This window comes from Pseudochaenichthys georgianus, chromosome 8 (genome assembly GCF_902827115.2).
Source record: "Pseudochaenichthys georgianus chromosome 8, fPseGeo1.2, whole genome shotgun sequence".
NCBI lineage: Eukaryota > Metazoa > Chordata > Actinopteri > Perciformes > Channichthyidae > Pseudochaenichthys > Pseudochaenichthys georgianus.
In genome coordinates, this window is record NC_047510.2 from 33590886 (window position 1) to 33611221 (window position 20336).

Sequence of the window (20336 nt, forward strand, 5' to 3'; positions counted from 1 at the left end):
CGTGTACACCTCTGCTGTAGTTTATGTGCATAAGACAATAATCCTTTGAATTGAGTTGCTTCCCCTCCAGCTCCAGCCTGCCGCTGTCTCTTTAAAGATGACGCAGAGCTGGGTGTTGCGCAGCGGCAGAGAGAGAGGCAGGTCGGTGCACTCACACCGGGGACAGGCTGCTTCTCTTCGGCCTCAACATGGAGTTTCTACTGGGGAATCCCTTCAGCACGCCGGTGGGTCAGCGGATAGGTGAGTTATTTTAAATACCGTCATAATTCATTCACATGTTAGGCTTAAAAAACACCCAAATCCTGCAGGCTTTGTCACCTTCACCGGATGCATCCCGCTGAGGACACGCAGGCTTCTTCTCCTCTTATAATTAGTCATTAACATGTTTTAAATACACCTGATAAAACGTGTTTTTATGAATTTAAGGTGCATTTATTACCCAAGTAGTGTAGCAACGGGTTTCTGTTTGATTGTCGCGACCGCTAACCAATGATGTGTAAGGGGGCGGGGCTTAAGTGAGGTGACGCGCGATTTGATTGGTTGTTATTCTGTCTGTTTAAAGCGGGCCACATCCTCCTGACCTAAATTAGATGCACGTCCAACTGTAGCTTAATGACTGCATGTGTGTGTGAGATAAGAGATTATGGAAATTGAGAGTTAGTCGTTTGAATGAATAGATGAGCAGATTTAATCATGGTAGAGATCCTGTTATTACTCATAATCTGTACATCTTTACATAAATATACACTATAAATATAGCCTAGCACAATATCTACACATCAGAAAACGCACTGTAGGCCTACTGTAGCAATTACAAGTGTAATGCTGAGGAGAAATGATTACTGTGTTGTGATAAATATCTACCAAGCGTTTCGTATCATAAATATATTAAACCTACAAAATAGGTCAAACTGTTTGGATGAAATGTGAGTTTTTCTACTCAAACTATAGCTAGTACACTGTATTTTGCACATATTTCATTATATATATAGATATATATATCTATATATAAGGACAAAAACAGTAGTCATACACTTATCAAACACAATATATGTGTCATTTTTCTAATTCCTTACTTTTATTATTTATAAAAAAGTGGACTTTTTTCATGGGATCTAAATATGTAAACGTACGACCAATTAGAACCAATATTGTGCCACATTGAGCATAAAGGTAAATAATAAAGTGGTTTGATTTATTTATGATTCAACTGTAATTACTACACTATTCATTTTAGTACAGTAGTATATTAATATTTTAAACATTGTATTTTCCTCTATTTTTCACAGAGAGTGCGACCAACGCCAGCCTGCCGTCAGACGACTGGACCCTCAACATGGAGATCTGCGATGCCATCAACAGCGCAGAGGAAGGGTGTGTGTGTGTGCGTGTGTGTGTGTCTGTGTGTGTGTCTGTGTGTCATCTGTATGTGTGTGTGTAATCTCAGTGTGTGTGTCATCTCAGTGTGTGCGTGTCTGTTGTGTGTGTCATCTGTGTGTGTGTGTGTGTGTGTGTGTGTGTGTGTGTGTGTGTGTGTGTGTGTGTGTGTGTGTGTGTGTGTGTGTGTGTGTGTGTGTGTGTGTGTGTGTGTGTGTGTGTGTGTGTGTGTGTGTGTGTGTGTGTGTGTGTGTGTGTGTGTGTGTGTGTGTGTGTGTGTGTGTGTGTCTGTGTGTGTGTGTGTGTGTGTGTGTGTGTGTGTGTGTGTGTGTGTGTGTGTGTGTGTGTGTGTGTGTGTGTGTGTGTGTGTGTGTGTGTGTGTGTGTGTGTGTGTGTGTGTGTGTGTGTGTCTGTGTGTGTCGCCTGTATCTGTGTGTGTGTCGTCTGTATGTGTCTCTGTCGTGTCGTGTCGTGTCGTGTCGTGTGTGTGTGTGTGTGTGTGTGTGTGTGTGTGTGTGTGTGTTTCATGCCTCTGACTGTTGAACATGTTTCTGATTGACAGACCTAAAGACGCCGTCAGAGCCTTAAAGAAAAGGATTATGGGAAACAAGAACTTCAAGGAGGTCATGCTGACGCTCACGGTGAGTGCGAAATACATAAAATACTCTATTCCAAGTCATTCATAGTGTCAAACGGGTAGAAGTACAAAAGATGAAACAGCTAAATGTATGTAAGGTTGACATTTAAAAAGTACTCTGTATGCATAATCAGAATCAGAATACGTTTTTTTACAGTTTCCCAAAGTTCTGAAAATACAAAGATATAATTAGATGAAATAAAATAGAAAAACATATTATGTAAATAAACACAAGACAAAATAAAAACCAGGCTATTGAAATATACAATATATATTACAGCATGTGTTTTTAGTATTTAATACTTGCACAGGTTATACAGCCTGTATAATGGCTATATTCACACTATGGTTTTATTAAAGAAAATTACGCCAGCTGCTTTTCTTTCTAACGAATACATGAAAGAGCCTTTTGTTATTATATCATCGGCATATTATGTTTTTATAAGTAAAAAGTAGATATTAATGTATGTAGTGGAGGAAAAGGTAGGATATTTGCCCCTGAAATGTAGTGGTTTAAAAGTGTAAAGCAGCGTAAAATGGAAAAACACAAGTAAAGTACAAGTATGTCAATATAGTCCTTAAAGGTGGGGTAGGTAAGTTTGAGAAACCGGCTTGAGATCGCTAGAATTTGAAAATACACAACTGGAGAAAATCTGCCCCTTCCTCACAGAGCCCCTCCCCCAACACACACGAACGCGCACATGACCAATGAGGGCACGAGATCAGTGTGTGCCCCGATGGAAGGCTGACAGGCAGGGAGGATGTACTTTTTACAGTATCACGGCTTCTACAGACGACATTTTTTTATGGATTTTTTTGTCAAAGCACTTCAGATATTCATTGCTATCGGGATGTTGAGAGCATTCCATGGAATATAACAAAAAGTGTATCTTGAGCCGGTTTCTGAAACGTACCTACCCCACCTTTAAGTATGGTACTTGAGTTACTGTAAGGTCCCGCAATTCAATAAAGTCAGCCTGAAGCATTCTTTGTGCTGCAGTCAGTCCTCATATGCAGCTTTCACACCAGCGCTTTTCAGTTTCTAGCTCCGAGCGGGAGCTTTTCTGGTTCAGCTCCGGTTTCCCTTTTCAGCTCCCGCTCTGTGCACACCGCCCACTGGCGCCCCAGAGCTGCCCTTGCTGCGTCATGGCGTCACCGTTTACATCGCTGATTTGCTCCCCAACGGCAGCCATTACGGCGCTCACAACAACAACAACAACTGCGTCGGGTCGATGATCGTGTTGCTTTTATCACACGAAGCCAGAATAAATTGAATAACGACTTCTCCAACCTTATACTTTGCTCCAGAGTGCCGTGGTTCATTGTTTATTAATGTGTTTCTGTAGCATTTACCGACCGCTGCAGTGCTGCTCTTCCACAGGAGTTTATTCTCCCGTTAGCTCCCGGTTAGCTCACACTGCAGCGGCCGCTCTAAAGTATTCACTGTCCGACTCACACAAGCAGCTGATGCATATCCCCAGTTCCCTTAGCCTAAGTGAATGTGTGTCAGTCTGAATTGACACTGTTTGGTATCACAACGCTGTTATGAAAGTTTCTCTGGTATAAAACGGGTGATGTTGGCATAGCAACCGAAGCTAAACTGACTACTTGCATCCGATAGCTGCAATAATACAAAACAACACGTCTGCCTCTCTCCACAATGATCGATAACAGCGAACGGATGGTCAAAGTAAGGCACAAATAAACAGAACCACACGAAGCCTGGTTAGTGTTGCCTGACTTTATAAAGTGTGTTTATAGGCACTACTGCTTGCAGGCAGGCATGACAGTCGACCCATGGGAGGTGGGTTTAGTTTCCTGCACGCCTCGACGTGAGAGAGACGTAAGCGACATCACCTCTTAGCTCCAAAGCTCTTGCCTCTGGACCGACCATTTTTTGGAGCTGGAAATGAAGCGGATTCCGGAGCTAAGAGCCGGCGCAGCTCCGGTGTGAACTGGAAAACCCGGCGCTTTTCAGGCTCTAGCTCCGAGCCGGAGCTGAAAAGGCGCTGGTGTGAAAGGGGCATCAGTGAACTCAGAGCTGAGTCTCTCACTGATCAATGTTTGTTTGTGTTCCATGTGTTGTGTCTTGATATCTGTCTCTGTTGGTGTTACACATGGAGCTGCTGTGATGCAAGTCACATGTCAGACTTGATCTGACCATTAACGTATCATCGTATCGTTTGAGTTGTAAAATATAACTTGTTGTGCGCGGCAGGTCCTGGAGACGTGTGTGAAGAACTGCGGCTACAGGTTCCACATCCTGGTGACGACGAGGGATTTTGTGGAGGGCGTGTTGGTGCGAGCGATCATCCCGAGGAACAACCCTCCTTTAGTCGTCCACGACCGCGTGCTCAGCATCGTGCAGGTAGGAGGGAATGCTGCACAACACGTTGAAAACACTGATGCACCATGGGAAAATAATTTGGGTTATTGTTTTGTAATGAGTCAGGTTGCTCGACTGTAATCACCCTCACCCTCACCACGCATTATTAAATAGTGTTAATACTGCGCTACACGTATCTTTATTAATACGAATACATGTATTTTTTACATATTCATTGTTATATATTGTAGTACAATGTGCACATTTTTACTTCTATGTTTATATATTATTATATTTTCTTTGCACATTTGTCTTTTTCTTATATTTAATATGTTTCTATTATCTGTTTATTGTGCATTTTTGCTTTAACTTCACATTTGTATATACATATATTTTTCCCTATTATATTTAATTTCAGATTTGTATTGCCCATCTTTATTTTAAATTCTTATGTCTTGTGTATTTTATTATTTTTATTTTAATGTTTATTTTATTATCTTTTCTTTTTAATGCCATTTTCTTAATGTCTTTCGTTTTTTGTAAAGCACTTTGAATTGCCTTGTGTTGAAAGGTGCTATATAAATAAACTTGCCTTGCCTTATGTTTACATAAATATTTTATTTTATTGCATATTTTTTACTTTTAACTCTTATATTTATAATAATACTTGTATTCAATTTGTTATATATTTTTATTTTACATGCTTGGATAAATAAAGTATTCAGATTATGGTCCTATCCCCACAGGAGTAGGGGTGGGTGATATTGAAAAATATATTATCACGATATTTTTCATGCAGTATCACGATATATATCACGATATTTTTTCATGTCGGTTATTATGGTTATTTTTCAAGTTACTTAACAGTACAAGACCAAAATAGCATTTCAAGCTGGTTTTATTTCTGAAATGAATCCTGAATGAACAATTCAACATTTTGATATGGCTTCAAGGCAGGTTCTCAGTATAAAAATGAACTTTCTGAGGTAGCACTAGCAGTGAACATCAATAAACGAAAAGGAGGGTAAAACATAAAACATCAATGAGGAAAAGTCAGTGCCAAACAATTAAAATGTAAACTTTAGACTTGAAGTGCAATAAAATACTTTAGCATAACGGAAGGGAAAAGTTTATTATTTTATTTTTTTCTTTATTTTTTTGTCAATTTTTTTCTTTTCTTTTTTATCACAATAGATACGATATCTCTGAAAAAGCATATCGTGGAGACGTAATATCGTCACGACGATATATATCGTCATATCGCCCACCCCTACACAGGAGTGATAACTTTGTTTGACTCATGTGCTAGCTTTCAGACAGTTGGCTAGTTGGCTAGTGTTGGCTTGCTAACTCCACCCAGCTTTAAAACAACACAGGTTGCAGATAGCTCAGCATCGTACATGTAAAAAGAAATGCCACCTAACGTGTTTGGCAACCCTGCGGCAGCCTGTGAAAACACATCAGGGTTGTTGTATTGTAATGAGTCTTGGTGTGGTCACGTTTCTCTATTCTCTGATCATATCTGTGGTTTCCTCCTCCAGGCGTGGGCGGATGCGTTCCGCAGCTCTCCAGACCTGACGGGCGTGGTGTCGGTGTACGAGGACCTGCGCAGGAAGGGGCTGGAGTTCCCCATGACGGAGCTGGACGGGTACTCGCCTGAACAAGCGCCCAACAAGGTACAAGCATGCCTGGCGCTGGTATCTGGGTCGCTGCCTGTCATCTTCGGTCGTTTTTCTTTCGGGTCTTTTTGTTTCAGTGCCTTCGACTTTTCCTGTGAAAGGACCATTGGGATCACAAGTTACAATCTTAAGCTACAATACAGAATTACCCTTTGGTGAAGGATTTGATTAAGACATTTTAGTTAAGACACATGCAACATCTCAAACTGATGCATTGGGTTAAAAAAAACAAGCAAAATTACATTATCAATAAATTCTAAAGACCCAAGACAATGTTTTGGTGTTCGAAAGCCCTACAAAAAGGTACATGCATGTCTGGTGCTGGTATCTGGGTCGCTGCCTGTAATCTTCGGGCGTTTTTCTTTCGGGTATTTTAGTTTCAGTGCCTTTGTTTGGCAGACTGTGCCTGTCAAGGGACAATTTGGACCCTTTTTTTGTAGCTTTTGCAAATCTATGAAATACTATATCATACTGCACTCATCGCATCGTTACCAACGTTGAGTAAAAGTTGAGTAACATGGTCACAATAGAGATCTTCATGGTATTGTGCAATTATTTAGATGTATAGGATGGAGGAGAAAGTTTGAGGCAAAGTAGTGCTGTCAGTGAGCTAAAGTTACAATACTGAATTACCTGTGGTCTCTAGCTCAGAGACGCTTTGGCGAAGGATTTGATTAAAGGCTATTTAATTTGAGACAGTTACATCCAATATCATCAATATATTCTAAAGACAATGTTTTTGTGTTAAAGAGAAAATACTATTTTCTAAAGTTAAAAACTTAGAGGAAGAAAAGCTCACACAACTTGATAAACATGTGGAGAGTAAACTTTATTTTAATTTGTTCCAAATGTTACTAGCACTGACAGAACTTATGTGGCAAGAAATAAAGGAAAAATCAACTCAACAGCAGCAAAAATGTGTTGTTGTGGGTGCTACAAATCCTGTGAAAATTAGCCAAATAAACTGCAGATGTAATCCATAATCTCGAGCAACTGCACGTCACCAAGTGTGAACCATGACCATCCAAGCCCTAAAAAAAATGGCTGGCTGATATTTGGCTTGCTGTGCACGTGGGGGATCTTTGGGAGCACGAGAACAATCCGGTGGGGAAATTGCTAATTTGGCCCAACAAACTTTGATCAAATTGTGTGTATTATTTAAGAATCAGACTACTTTATTTATCGCAGGAATAAATTGGGTTTAATGACAATTGCTCCAACAACTGAAATGGAATAAAAAGATAAAATCGAGTAAAAATATGTATGTAAAATCTCACTCGTCCCCGGCTTGAGCTTGAACCTCAGGATCCATGTGTCTGTGATCCTCTCCAGAATGGAAGGAGTCATCACATACAGAGCATCAACTAGTTCCTGAATAGTGTCCTTCACATGCTGATATCCAAGAGAGGGAGTTACACAGTCAAATCAAATCAAGTTTTATTTATATAGCACATTTATAAACGATTTTTGTTCGAGCCAAAGTGCTGTACACAAAATAAAAATAGCCTACAGTCGAGCTAAAGACAGAGAGCTGAGGGAGCGGCTTGCCGACACAGGCGCCATCTTGAAATCCTTCTCAAGTAGATGTCACAAGATGGAGGAGTAGAAAGCAGTATTCAATGTTTACTTCAGATTAGCTCCACGTCAGAAATGAGCATGCTTGATGTCTATCTCCATAGAGGCTGAATCATCATGTTAATCACATAGCTATCATATGCTTGGAAGGGTACATTCAGAATTTTCCCAACAGTAAACATAAGAAATTCAAGTCAAAATCAGTTAGTTAGTGTGAACATGACCATCCAAGCCCTAGAATAAGGTTCAGGTATGTCTGGTGCTGATATTTGGGTTGCTTTCTGTCCTCTTTGGTGATTTGTCCTTGGGGTTTCTTTGTGTTTCCGTGCTTTAGACTGCTCCTGTGAACGGTGCTGCTGTCCCTTCGCTCCTCTCTTCCAAACCGCCGCTCATCTCTCCTCAGTGCTCCGAGCTAAAGCTGGCCCTCGAGGGCAACAATGCTCTGACTCCGAGCCAGGTGACGCTCCCCCTGCATCAGAAACACTGCTTTTAGCTTTTAAACTGAATTCTGTTTTCCTATCTTTTTGCCATGTTTGGTTAAATGTGGTTGCATGACTACGGCTGCACAATTAATCAAAATGTTATCACAGTATGGACTTGTGCATTATTCAAAACAAAGGAAGCACAATATTTATTGAATGCTAAATATTATGCTATATACTATAAAATACTATTTTGAGCTGCAGAGATCTCCTTCTGTGGTATAGATCCTCTTAAAAGAATCCACTATGATAATTTCTATATATATTTTAAGCATAGTAAGAATAATTATGCAAAACTGATCAAACGTGCATATATTGTAATCGAAATATGATTTTAAATAATCATACTTTTCCCAATTGTGGAGCCCTATTCACATTTCCTGTCAGACACTTTAAAATATCAATACTTGCTCTTAAAAGGAAATACTTGTTATTGATTGTGCAGATACAGCAGCTGAAGGTAGAGCTGGGAGTGGTGCGCACCAACCTGATCACGATGTCAGACATGATGAGTCAGATGGATCCTGTCACTGTGAAGCAAACAGACATGGAGCTCCTGGAGGTAAAACAACATGACCAAGAAAGGACTATTCATGTGAAGTATGCAACACATTCCTGTTAGTCATGTTGAGCTACATGACTTCACACCTACAATAGTTAATTAAAAATAATGATTGAACAGCTCAATTAGGTAAAGGTATGCTAATATGCAGTTGAAAGAGATAGCTCAAAGTATTGAGTTATCTGTTGAAATAGTTAGCTAAGTAGGCTAATGAATAAACGGTTGAATAAGTTAGCTAAGTAGGCTAATGAATAAACGGTTGAATAAGTTAGCTAAGTAGGCTAATGAATAAACGGTTGAATAAGTTAGCTATGAAGGCTCATGAATAAACATTTGAAATCTTTAGCTAAGTAGGCTAATGAATAAACAGTTGTAATAAGTTAGCTATGAAGGTTCATGAATAAACATTTGAAATATTTAGCTAAGTAGGCTAAGGAATAAACAGTTGACATAGTTAGCTAAGTAGGCTAATGAATAACCAGTTGATATTGTTAGCTAAGCAGGCTAATGAATTAACAGTTCAACTATTTAGCTAAGCAGGCTAATGAATACACAGTTGAAATAGTTAGCTAAGTAAGCTAAGGAATACACACAAACAGTTGACATAGTTAGCTAATGGCTAAGGAATAAACAGCTAAGTAGGCTAATGATTAAACAGTTGTCATAGTTAGCTAAAAGTTACGAATGTAGCCTATAGTTAAAATAGTTAGCTTAAAGTAATGAAAAAACTGTTAAAATAGGTAGCTAGAGGTTATGATTTAACAGTGGAAATGCTAAGCTAATGTAATATTAACAGATGATATAATAGCTAGCTAAAAATAATGGATTAATGGTGTGGAAATTGATGTGAGATATTGTACCGAAGAAATACCTTTTTGACAAGTTGGCTAAAAGTAATGAGCAAATACTTTCATAGTTAAAAGTAAGGCATACATTATTAGAACAAGCAAGTAAAGGTGTTAATGAATATCTTGAATGAAAGGCATATTTGAATAGTAGATAAAAGCAAAGGATAAATAGTTTAAACGTTGAGCTTCTGCTACTTCTTGTGGGATGTTATCTGTATGCTTGCAACAACTTTTTTATATTTATCAATGTGAAGTATGTTATGCCAGATACTAATTTCCTTCCAGTGATGTTGAGCGACAGAGAGTGCCTTACCCTTAACTGATCTCGTACTTTATGCATTTTGTGAACCATCGGCCCCTCAAACCCCCGCCCACACATTGTTTGTCTGGTTGTGTCATTAGCAGTTATATTCAGTGTGTAAGGAAATGCAGGACAGGATTGTGAAGGTGGTGCCGCGGCTCAGCGAGGAAAAGCTGATCGAAGAACTGCTGGCAGCCAACGACGAGATGAACACCGCCTTCACCCGCTACCAGAGGTTCAATACCTTATTTTCATCTAAAGTAAAAGCTCTTTTGAAACAGGGCTGAAACAGAGGGGATTATGGGATGCTACAATTATCTGTTTGGTGTTTGGAGCCAAATATATATATATATATGATTATAAAACGGACAAGTCAAATCAAGCAATCTGATTGGTTCTTAGCCGTGATATACTGAGCGTATACCACGGGTAGAATTGTAAGTTACTTTTCACAACAAATCAGTATCCCTCCGCGCCTGAGAAAAACAGTATACCGTTGCTTGCAGTTTGCTTTTCAAACTGGAACAAGAAAGCAGCGGAGAACTAACGGGGCAGAAACCCTCCTTTTTACGCAGCGGTCCAGACATAGACATCAAACAGTTCCTTTGGCATCAGGGCAGGGATATCTAGATACTTTCCAAGGTTTGACATAATGAATTGTGCTACTTTTAAAGCAAGCAACGATGTTTTCAAATCTGTAATCAAAGAGGTCCGCAAAACACTATCGACCAATCAGATTGCTTGATTTGACTTGTCAGTTTTATAAATATATTTACATTTCTTCCGTTACGAAACAAACTTACAAAGCATAAAATGGAAACATTTCAGATTAACTTCGACCTCCGAGGTCGGGCCGAATCACGCCCCTTAGCTGTGATATAATGAGCATATACCACGGCCTGTCGTGAGATATTGCTTAAATATATCTGAGACATATAATATATTGATGAAAGACAGTATAATAGGGGACCTTTTAATACTGGTTGTATTTTGCCATTTGCAGCAGTGGATTAAGGTTTTTTACTCAAGTTAAAGTTGCAGTACTAAATTAAAAATACTCTGTTACAAGTAAAAGTCATTCAAAATCTTACTTAAGTATAAGTAAAAAGCATTGGGAACTAAATCTACTTAAAGCACCAAAAATAAAAGTACTTTTTAAGCGTAATAGCCCATTTCCAAATCATATGTATTAAATGACTGGATTATGATTAATAATGCATTAACATGTTCATTACAGCCGGTAAATATGAAGCTTATTTTATTTTAATTATTTAACATACAATTATATGTCTATTTGTTTATGGTTCATATTTCTGTGTTAGCTGAATCTGTTCAGTTAAAAGTAATGAAGTAAAAAGTACAATTTTGTTTTTTCAAAATGTCGTGGAATAATTTCTTTCTGGTGTTTACAGGTTTGAGAGACGAATACCAAATGGACACAACACAGCAGAGAAGGTAAAGAACATGGCAGTAATATTTGAGTTGGATGTTATTTGTACTCAACAGCTCAACACATTTGCATCATGGCCTTTCACGTTTTGTCCCTCAGAGTCACACATACGTCAACCTCACATCAGACTTCGATTTGACGCCTGAGTCCGGTGTTGCATCCGTTACAAACGACAGCTCGTTCAGCCTCTCAAAAGCCGACAGTGTGTCCAGTCAGATGGCGAGACTCAGTAAGTATTCCTGTATTGATACACACATGTTTAGAGTATGTATTTCTTCTTCTTCTTCTTCTTCTTCTTCTTCTTCTTCTTCTTCTTCTTCTTCTTCTTCTTCTTCTTCTTCTTCTTCTTCTTCTTCTTCTTCTTCTTCTTCTTCTTCTTCTTCTTCTTCTTCTTCTTCGCTATGGTTACTTATTGCTGTTCTTCTTTGCAGGTACAAGTGAATCAGATGACGCATTATCTCCGAGAATAAATGCCTCAACTCAACAAAGACCGAGGTACACAAACACTGTTTCAAGAGTTAATACAAGTTGCAAGGATTTTACTTTGGGGGTTTATTTATACAGTGATTCCTAGGTTATTTGAAAAGAACATGTAAACTAGTTTCCTAGCAGGTAGTCAAGAAAAAATTGCTAGCTATAAGTAAGGGGTAAAAGGTCAAAGTAGCTAGCTTTAAGTAATGCATTTACAGTTTAATTAACTGGCTAAAAAATAAGGAAAAAGACTGTTAAATTAGCAAGCAAAAAGTAATTAAAAACAGTTTAAATAACTAGCTAAAAGTAATGGATTAAAGTGTTTAAATTGGAAGCTAAACATACATTTTGACAAATTAGCTAAATGTAATTAATATATATAAATACTAGATAAACGTTCTAATGAATGGTTTGTACTTTGAGCTTTGTCCCTCCCAGTGGTTTGTTATCTGTAAGAATGCAAACTTAACTCGTTTTTAATAGGAAAAAAGTCATTTAAAAACATCATATTTTTAAGATTCGTAGCTTTTGAATAACATAAAACCCTCGTGGTTTATCGTGGTGTTGATTAAAGTTCAACTGGGGATGCATCAGTTGGGAATCACTGAACTAAAGGGACGGTTTCTTAATAACAAATCAAATTCTCCTAATGTTTACTATCACGATGTTTACAATCATGCATCTCGTTCTTGTGCAAATTCTCAAGAATGGGATGAACAAAGTTGTTGTCATTTTAATTTATTTGATTCCAGCTCATTCCCTCTAATTCCTTGTTGGATCCAGTGTTTCTCATTAGTCTACTTGGTGTACAAATCTCCTGTTTCAGTGATCAGAGTGCAGTGGACGGCAGGATAAACAACGCTGCAGCGGTAAGAAGAGACTCTTAGTTTCACCTTTCACACTTTAACAGGTTTAGTCACAAGAATTATCCTCTGCATGTGAAGGGATCTGTGGGAGCACTAGAGAAATCCAGTGTGGAAATTGATGATTTGTTTAACTTTGATCAAATTGCGGGCTTTTATGTGCAAGAAAGTAAAAAGATAGCAATATATTCATGTGATTGTACACTTTTTTAGCTGTATTTTTGTTATGAATCAAAACCAGAATACTTTATTTAGAGAGAGAGAGAGAGAGAGATAGAGAGAGAGAGAGAGAGAGAGAGAGAGAGAGAGAGAGAGAGAGAGAGAGAGAGAGAGAGAGAGAGAGAGAAAAAAAATTAGATTTTACGATAACACGTAAAGATGTGTATATTACAATAGTATGTTTGAAGATAGTAATGATAACAATATGATTAATGTTTGAGTTTTAACATAACTAGGGAGTTTTAGTTACAGTACAGTTTCACCTAAGGCTGGTTGAACAAAAAGGTTTTCTGATAAGGATTTCCCTTTAGTCATTTACTTGTTCATGGTTAAGGAAATCAAATTAGACGGTTGCTAAAAGTATCTCAATCTGATTCCCAAGGCAACAAGAAAACGCTGTTAACAGCAGTACATATTATTCACGGTTGCCAAAGTGATGGTACTTTGACTTTCTGTAGCGTTTAATGGAAGTCTCTATTTGGTAATGTGAGAAACATGCAGAAAAAGAGGCCGAATTGGACTGAGGAAGAAAAGCTAACTACTGTAATTGTGTCATGGCAGCAGTTGAGTTTACAGAAGAGAATTTGATGCAACTTAAAGGTGGGGTAGGTAATTCACTTCAGAAACACTTGTTGCTATATTCCATGGAATGCTCTTAACATCCCGATAGCAATGAATATCTTAAATGCTTTGACAATAAATTCATCTGTGGAAGCCGTGGTACTGTACAAAGCACGACCAACCATCTGAGCCGGCCCGGCTAAAGTAACTGGATTTTTTTTGTATTTATTTATAGAAAGACCATGCATCCAAAACATTAATCTCAGCAAAGAGAAGAGATATGCCAGATTATAGCTAATAGCTCATTTCCATCTGTGGTCCTCAGGCAGGTTCATAACAATCAATAAACAAATAATAACATTGCATGATCTCTATCAGTCAAACCATTTTAAAACCTGATTTAAGTACAGCTCAATAAATGAATACAGAGTGCACTTGAAATACGCTTACATGGTCTCGGTCACTCAAATAATTATAAAACCTGATTTAAATTCAGGTTACGAACATAATACTTAGTACACTTCAAATACGCTTAAATAAAATATCTAAGATATAGTATGACAATTCAGTTCAAATAAAAAAAGACTCTGCTAGTGTAATTAATGTTGGCAGGCCTACCTGCCTGTCAGCCTTCCATCGGGGCACAAACTTATCTCATTGGTCATGTGTGTGTTGGAGGAGGGGCTCTGTGAGGAAGTGGCAGATTTTTTCCGGTTGTGTATTTTCTAATTCTAGCGCACTCGAGCTGGTTTCTCAAACTTAAGTTTGAGAAACCGGCTCAAGATACACTTTTTGTTATATTCCATGGAATGCTCTTAACATCCCGATAGCAATGAATATCTGAAGTGCTTTGACAATAAATACATAAAAAAAATGCATCTGTGGAAGCCGTAATACTGTAAAAAGCCGCCCTGTCTGTCAGCCTTCCACCTCGTGCACGCACAAATGTATCTCGTGCCCGCATTGGGCGTGCCGTAATTGGGCGTGCCGTAATTGGGCGTGCATTGCACGTTCATGTGTGTTGGAGGAGGTGCTCTGTAAGGAAGTCTGAAGGAAGGGGCGGATTCTTTTTGGCTGTGTACTTTCAAATTCTAGCGCACTCGAGCCGGTTTCTGAAACTTACCTACCCCACCTTTAAGAGTTAAGAAATAACAGAAACAATAAACTGGAGGAATCTCTGTTTAAAGATTAAGATGCCGATCTAAAATATATGGCAGCCTAACAACAGTGGCAAGGAAAGTGTTGTTGTGGTATTATACAAATCCTGTGCAAATTGGCAAACAAATTGCGGGTTGGATCTATGATCTCCAGCAGCTGCTAGTCAGCCAGTGTGAACAGGAAGAAACTGCTTTGTTCTCCTGGATAAATGAAAGTAAGGCAATTCAAAGTGCTTTACAAAAATGAAAGACATTAAAAGCAATAAGAAACATATTATAAAATGGCATTTAAACTAAGCCATAGTACACTTTGTTTCTTTTAAAGTTGTTCCTAGGAATGATTGTGCAAAATCTGACTTTAAGGAATTACGTAAAACACAAAATAAGGAAGAAAGCGTGTCAAAATATTCGAAGAACATGATTTTTTTGCGGGAATTGTGTAAGTAAACCTGTGGATAAATCAAATGCCTGATGCATATAAACGGCTCCTGGGTTGGGTCCATGTGTGTGTGGCTCTGTCAGTAACTTCTTTCCTCCTAAATGAACTCTATGTCTGATCGTGAAGGAGGACAGCCCGGCCTCCAGCAGCTCCTCTCCAAAGTTAGATTGGATGATTAAAAGGGGAATGGTGCGTCTGTGTTTCAAAATGTGCCATTGATTCACCTTTCCACCCCTTCCTCTGTGTCTCGGTTTGGTCGTGAGGTTTTAATTTACTTTTGCTGTGGTCTGGATTGCTTTTATTTGGGTCATTTTATTTTGTGTTTGGTGGTTGTGGTAGAGTGGTGCAGGAATGAGTCCAAAAACCGGAGAATGAGTTGGCATTATAGCATCAGGGCTTACTTCATTGGTTTTGTTGAATGTAAGTTATAGCCCAACGTTAGCTAAGCTAATAGTGGCTTATGTTCATCATGAAGACATTTATTAGTCTCTTTTAGTCTCTTCTAAGTTACCTCAGTTTTTAAGACATGTTCTAACTTCATTATTTAGCCGAACATTAGCCGCCTTTAGCTTAGCGGTGGTGTTGTGAAGTCATGTGACCGTGCTGTAGTTCCTTTATAGCCCAACATTAGCCACCTTTAGCTTAGCGGTGGTGTCGTGAAGTCATGTGACCGTGCTGTAGTTCCTTCATAGCCCAACATTAGCCTCCTTTAGCTTAGCGGTGGTGTCGTGAAGTCATGTGACCGTGCTGTAGTTCCTTCATAGCCCAACATTAGCCTCCTTTAGCTTAGCGGTGGTGACGTGAAGTCATGTGACCGTGCTGTAGTTCCTTTACAGCCCAACATTAGCCTCCTTTAGCTTAGCGGTGGTGACGTGAAGTCATGTGACCGTGCTGTAGTTCCTTTACAGCCCAACATTAGCCTCCTTTAGCTTAGCGGTGGTGACGTGAAGTCATGTCGTGTGTTCTAGTTGTAACAGAGATTATTTTCTGCATTGTTCCAAAAATCTAAACGAAACAAAAGCCCTTGTGATGCTAAAATCTGGGTCGGATTACAAAAACACGTCATCCCTGCACCGCTCTATTGAGATGAACCCAATGGTCTGCATGTTCTCAGAGCCGACGCCCAACACTCAGCATGACAGTGTCAGGGTTGCCTGACGGGCTACATCATACCTGTGCTTTGCTTCCCAACATGTGGTTATTCCTTTGTTGTTAAGTTTGATTTTTGCTTGTTTTGTATTATTTTTCATTAAGTTAAAGCAGTCGTTCATATGTTTCTGCTCTGACCTCCCTAACGCTCTGCTCTCTTTCTCAGATACCCATCAACCAGAACACCGTGATGGATGATATTGAGAAATGGCTAGATTTGGAGGATGAGGTAAATCTACAAAATCTACAACTGTTAGTTGGTTTTACTGTTTAATTCTAGATTCCCATACAGAGCGTTCCTGTTCATTTCAACACTTTTCTTTCAGATAGATTGTATAATATATTTCCTAAAACAGACATAACAAGATAACCGGCAGGGAAGGAAGGCAAGGACGATGTTATCTCACCAAAAGGAGAAGTGAATTAGCCACGTTAGCTCTTTACTTCTGGAGGTTGCCTTTACCTTTCAACAATTATAACAGCGGTGTAAATGTGTGGAGATTATCCTGCTGAAGAAACGCGTAGGTGTTAATTTATTTCTTACGTGTGTTTCTATTTAACACGTATTGTAACCATGGGAACACATGCATGCACATGGTGTTGCATCAGTACACAAATATACTCTTATTTATTATTTATGTATCTATATATTACTCCTAATGGATTCTCTATATCAGACTCCAGATTCTAACCATGGGTGTTAGTATTGAAAAAGCCAGGGAATATTATAGGTCCAATAATGTTTGTTTTTAATCACAAATAGATGATTGGAGTCAAGTATGACCTCCTTGTATCCCATAACAATCACCTCCCCATGCAGATAATCCAACACTTAATTCAAATGGACTGATATGTCTCCGTACTGCCTCATGTGTTCTGATTATCTCAATTATCTTACTGTTACTTCACAAGTTGTGTGTGTGTATTAAAAGCAACATATGTGTTTTCTGTTTGTGACGCAGTACGATGACTACGAGGATTCAGACGGAGTGACCAGTGAAGGTGAGGCACTTCACTCTATGGTTTTTATTTGACGATAGACACATTTTTAGACATTTATCATTAGAAAAGCTCAATAGAAGCTTTAAAGAAGACACATTGGACCCATAGGTGGCACTAGGGACTTAAATGGACATGTGGTGCCACCTATGGGTGCTTCATACTCCCTCTCCAGAAACATTTTTAACATCTACTTTATAAAGACTGCTGCTAAAAAGTATTAAAAGTTGATAAATCAATTTAGCAAAAATTAAGGCTATTCAAAAGTATTATTTCCCAAGGTATTACATTTTGTAGCTTGTTTCCAATAAGTGTATAACTTGTCCAGAGAGGTTGTATCAGTCTGCCTGAATGTAATCATGGCGTAGGTGTGTAGTGAGATTCTGTGGAGTTTATTGATGGCATCCCGTTGGGTTTGACGTCATCTGAACAGGACATCGCGCGCTCACCGCTTGATAGCGCGCAAAGGTCTGTTTACACCGGTTGCTAAGCAACATCGTTATGGGGAAATGCAAGTCTGCGTCCAAATGGTTGGAAGATAAGGAGGAAGGACAATCGATACTGTATATAGTCAATGTGAGGTAAAGTGTGTCGCCAAGGTAACCGGTTAAAACTCCAAGTGGCGATGAGGTCTTAAAATGTGTGGAAAGGTTCTTTAAAGGTTTTACATTTGACTTCAGGATTCCTGCGTACACCCTGAATATGACAACACTGACTTGGTTACTAATCAGTTTAGGATTAGTTTGATCCTAAGGTTTTTTTATAACTATGTAAAGCATCTTTGAGCTCCTGTAAAAGTACTTGATACATAAAATGTATTCATATTATTATCTTGTATTATTAAAATATCAGCTTACTGCTCTAAATCAGTCATGACCAAACGTTTGCAGTGACCCTTTCAAATTACATTATTCTCCTCCATTTATGTTGACATCATTACGCATTATTTAGGTTTAAACTTTACTATTTTATTATCCTATTTTTAAATTCAGCATATGTGATTTCTCCTGAAATGTTATCCCATCTCATCAATATCAATATAATAGTCATTACTAGCTGCTACTTCACTAGTTTTTTATATACACTTATTTACTGATTCTCTTTTAATTCACCATGGGTTCTTACTTATTTGATTTTCTTTAAGAACTTGTGCTTGCCTCTTAATTTAATATGTTTCAATCAGGAGAGACTTATTCCGTGAGTTTGATAGCATATTTATTGCCCGAGGGGTAATATACATTTTGGAGATTAGACCCCATCATACTGTGATGGATTTAGGGGGGGGGAGAAGCCCACTAGGAAAAGAGAACCCCCCGGTGGAGGAGGTGAAGGTGGAGGAGGTGAAGGAGGTGGTGAAGGAGGTGGTGGAGGAGGTGAAGGAGGTGGTGGAGGAGGTGAAGGAGGTGGAGGAGGAGGTGAAGGAGGTGGTGAAGGTGGTGAAGGTGAAGGTGGAGGTGGTGGAGGTGAAGGAGGTAGAGGAGGAGGATGAGGTGAAGGTGGAGGTGGAGGTGGGTTGCATCAATTCTCTGAACGATGCTGGCGAGGGAGAAAAGGATCAGATTTAAACGTTTGCCGGGTGTGCTGTGATTGGCTTGTGGGGGATGAGACGGCACTGATTGGTTTAGCTGGGGTATGACGCGCCCTTGCTTATTGAAGGAAGGGCGAGTGAGAGAGAGAGAATTGTGAATGAGAGCGTGGGAACCAGTCTTCCTGAAAGAACTTGCGCTGAGCTTCATTAGTCTTATAATAATAATAATAATAATACATTTAATCTATATAGCGCTTTTCTAGGTATTTCAAGTCACTTTACAAACAAAAACCACACAAGAAACGAAGGTAAAATGAGGAAAATGTAAAATAAATATGACAACAATATGGAACAGAAAGCATTATGAACTTCCCACCTACTCGTTTATTTTACCTTTGTATCTGCACCGTGCCCTGACTCTAACAGTTATTAACCCCCGCTGTAGGCAGAATATACACATGCATACATTTAATTTGTATAGCACACTTTAAAAACATCTCGAGGTGCTTCACAATCAACGAGAGTTGAAAAGGAAACATAGAAAAAAAGCAAAAAGCGTTTCTGATTTCTGATCTCACCTGCTTCTCTCTCTCCGCAGAATTCGATAAGTTTCTGGCGGGACGAGCAGAAGCGGCTGAGCGTCTGCCGTCGGTGCGAGCTTCCTCTCAGGATAACAACACCTCCGAGTCTTAACTTCACTTCAGAGAAACTGATAACACTCGTGAAGCTCCAGCTGCTGGGAGAGGAATGGGCATTACAACCCCTTCCTGAAGGACGCACGGCTGTGTATAATACTGCTCTGTACGGTGGAGCGAACATGTTTTTTTAACCAATAAAGGTAACGTTATTTGATGAAGGGCGGAGGTTTTACTTGACGTCGTAATGAGGGTTTGTCCATGTGTGGGATGCAAACATTTGCACATTTTATATGGTTACATACCTGCTGTTTAAAAAACAAGAGATAATATTGTCACAGACTTTTGCAACATAGATGATGTATTATATTGCTGTTAAATATATATATATGTATATGTCATGGTGATTGGTTGCAGAAAACGCCCCTGTCCAAGTAGCAAACTGTTAGCTTGTATGTCGGAGCAGATGTGATATTTTACTTAAGGAAAGAGTTTGATGGAGGATGTTAGAGAATGATGTTTTTTTTTTACATCCAGCATTCCCTGTGAATATGTCTTACTTGAAGTTCAACAGGAAGTCCTGGCACTGCTGTCATATATTAAACTGAAATATTAACTGGAAGACTGGCTGGTTTTATTCTAACATCAATGAATTCATGTGCATTAACTGTATAATCCTATTTATAGCTTTGCAGGTATGGAGCCAAATATTTTTATGTTTAAAAATACAAATACAAAGATAGTGCAAGAAGTCTATATACACATAGATAGGGGTAACATACCTGATAACGCGTACAGTCCATTTACCATATTAATTCAATATAAAAATGTATGATGAATATTTCATGTATATTTATATTTCTTGTAAACATACATTTTTATATTTGAATTAGTATGACAGTTTTCCAACAAAAAAAAAATGTATTTCTCTTACTGTGTTTATGAATGCACCGCCATCCAACAAAGCAAATACATTCCTCGTATGTGTATGTATATATCAATAATATATATAACAATGCAGTAGAATTTAAAAACTATAAATGAATGGTTAAGGGTAACAGGGTCAGGGTCAGTGCCG

General features: G+C 38.7%; 1 protein-coding gene across 3 annotated transcripts; it reads left to right on the forward strand.

Moving 5' to 3' along the window:
• Window positions 1-98: 98 nt before the first annotated feature.
• Window positions 99-19880, forward strand: tom1 (target of myb1 membrane trafficking protein). Of its 3 annotated transcripts, none has more exons than XM_034089946.1 (16): window positions 99-240; window positions 1290-1374; window positions 1940-2018; window positions 4233-4382; window positions 5882-6016; window positions 7929-8051; window positions 8522-8638; window positions 9889-10022; window positions 11200-11242; window positions 11337-11466; window positions 11669-11732; window positions 12535-12577; window positions 15074-15136; window positions 16263-16325; window positions 17059-17098; window positions 19222-19880. In XM_034089946.1, exons 1-16 carry the CDS (start codon window positions 189-191, stop codon window positions 19314-19316), a joined length of 1416 nt encoding a protein of 471 aa, XP_033945837.1. In that variant the 5' UTR covers window positions 99-188; the 3' UTR covers window positions 19317-19880. The 3 variants fall into 3 exon arrangements, with proteins under 3 accessions (XP_033945837.1, XP_033945840.1, XP_033945839.1); XM_034089949.2 differs by having other exon boundaries at window positions 9892-10022; XM_034089948.1 differs by lacking the exon at window positions 15074-15136 and having other exon boundaries at window positions 101-240.
• The last annotated feature ends 456 nt before the right edge of the window (window positions 19881-20336 follow it).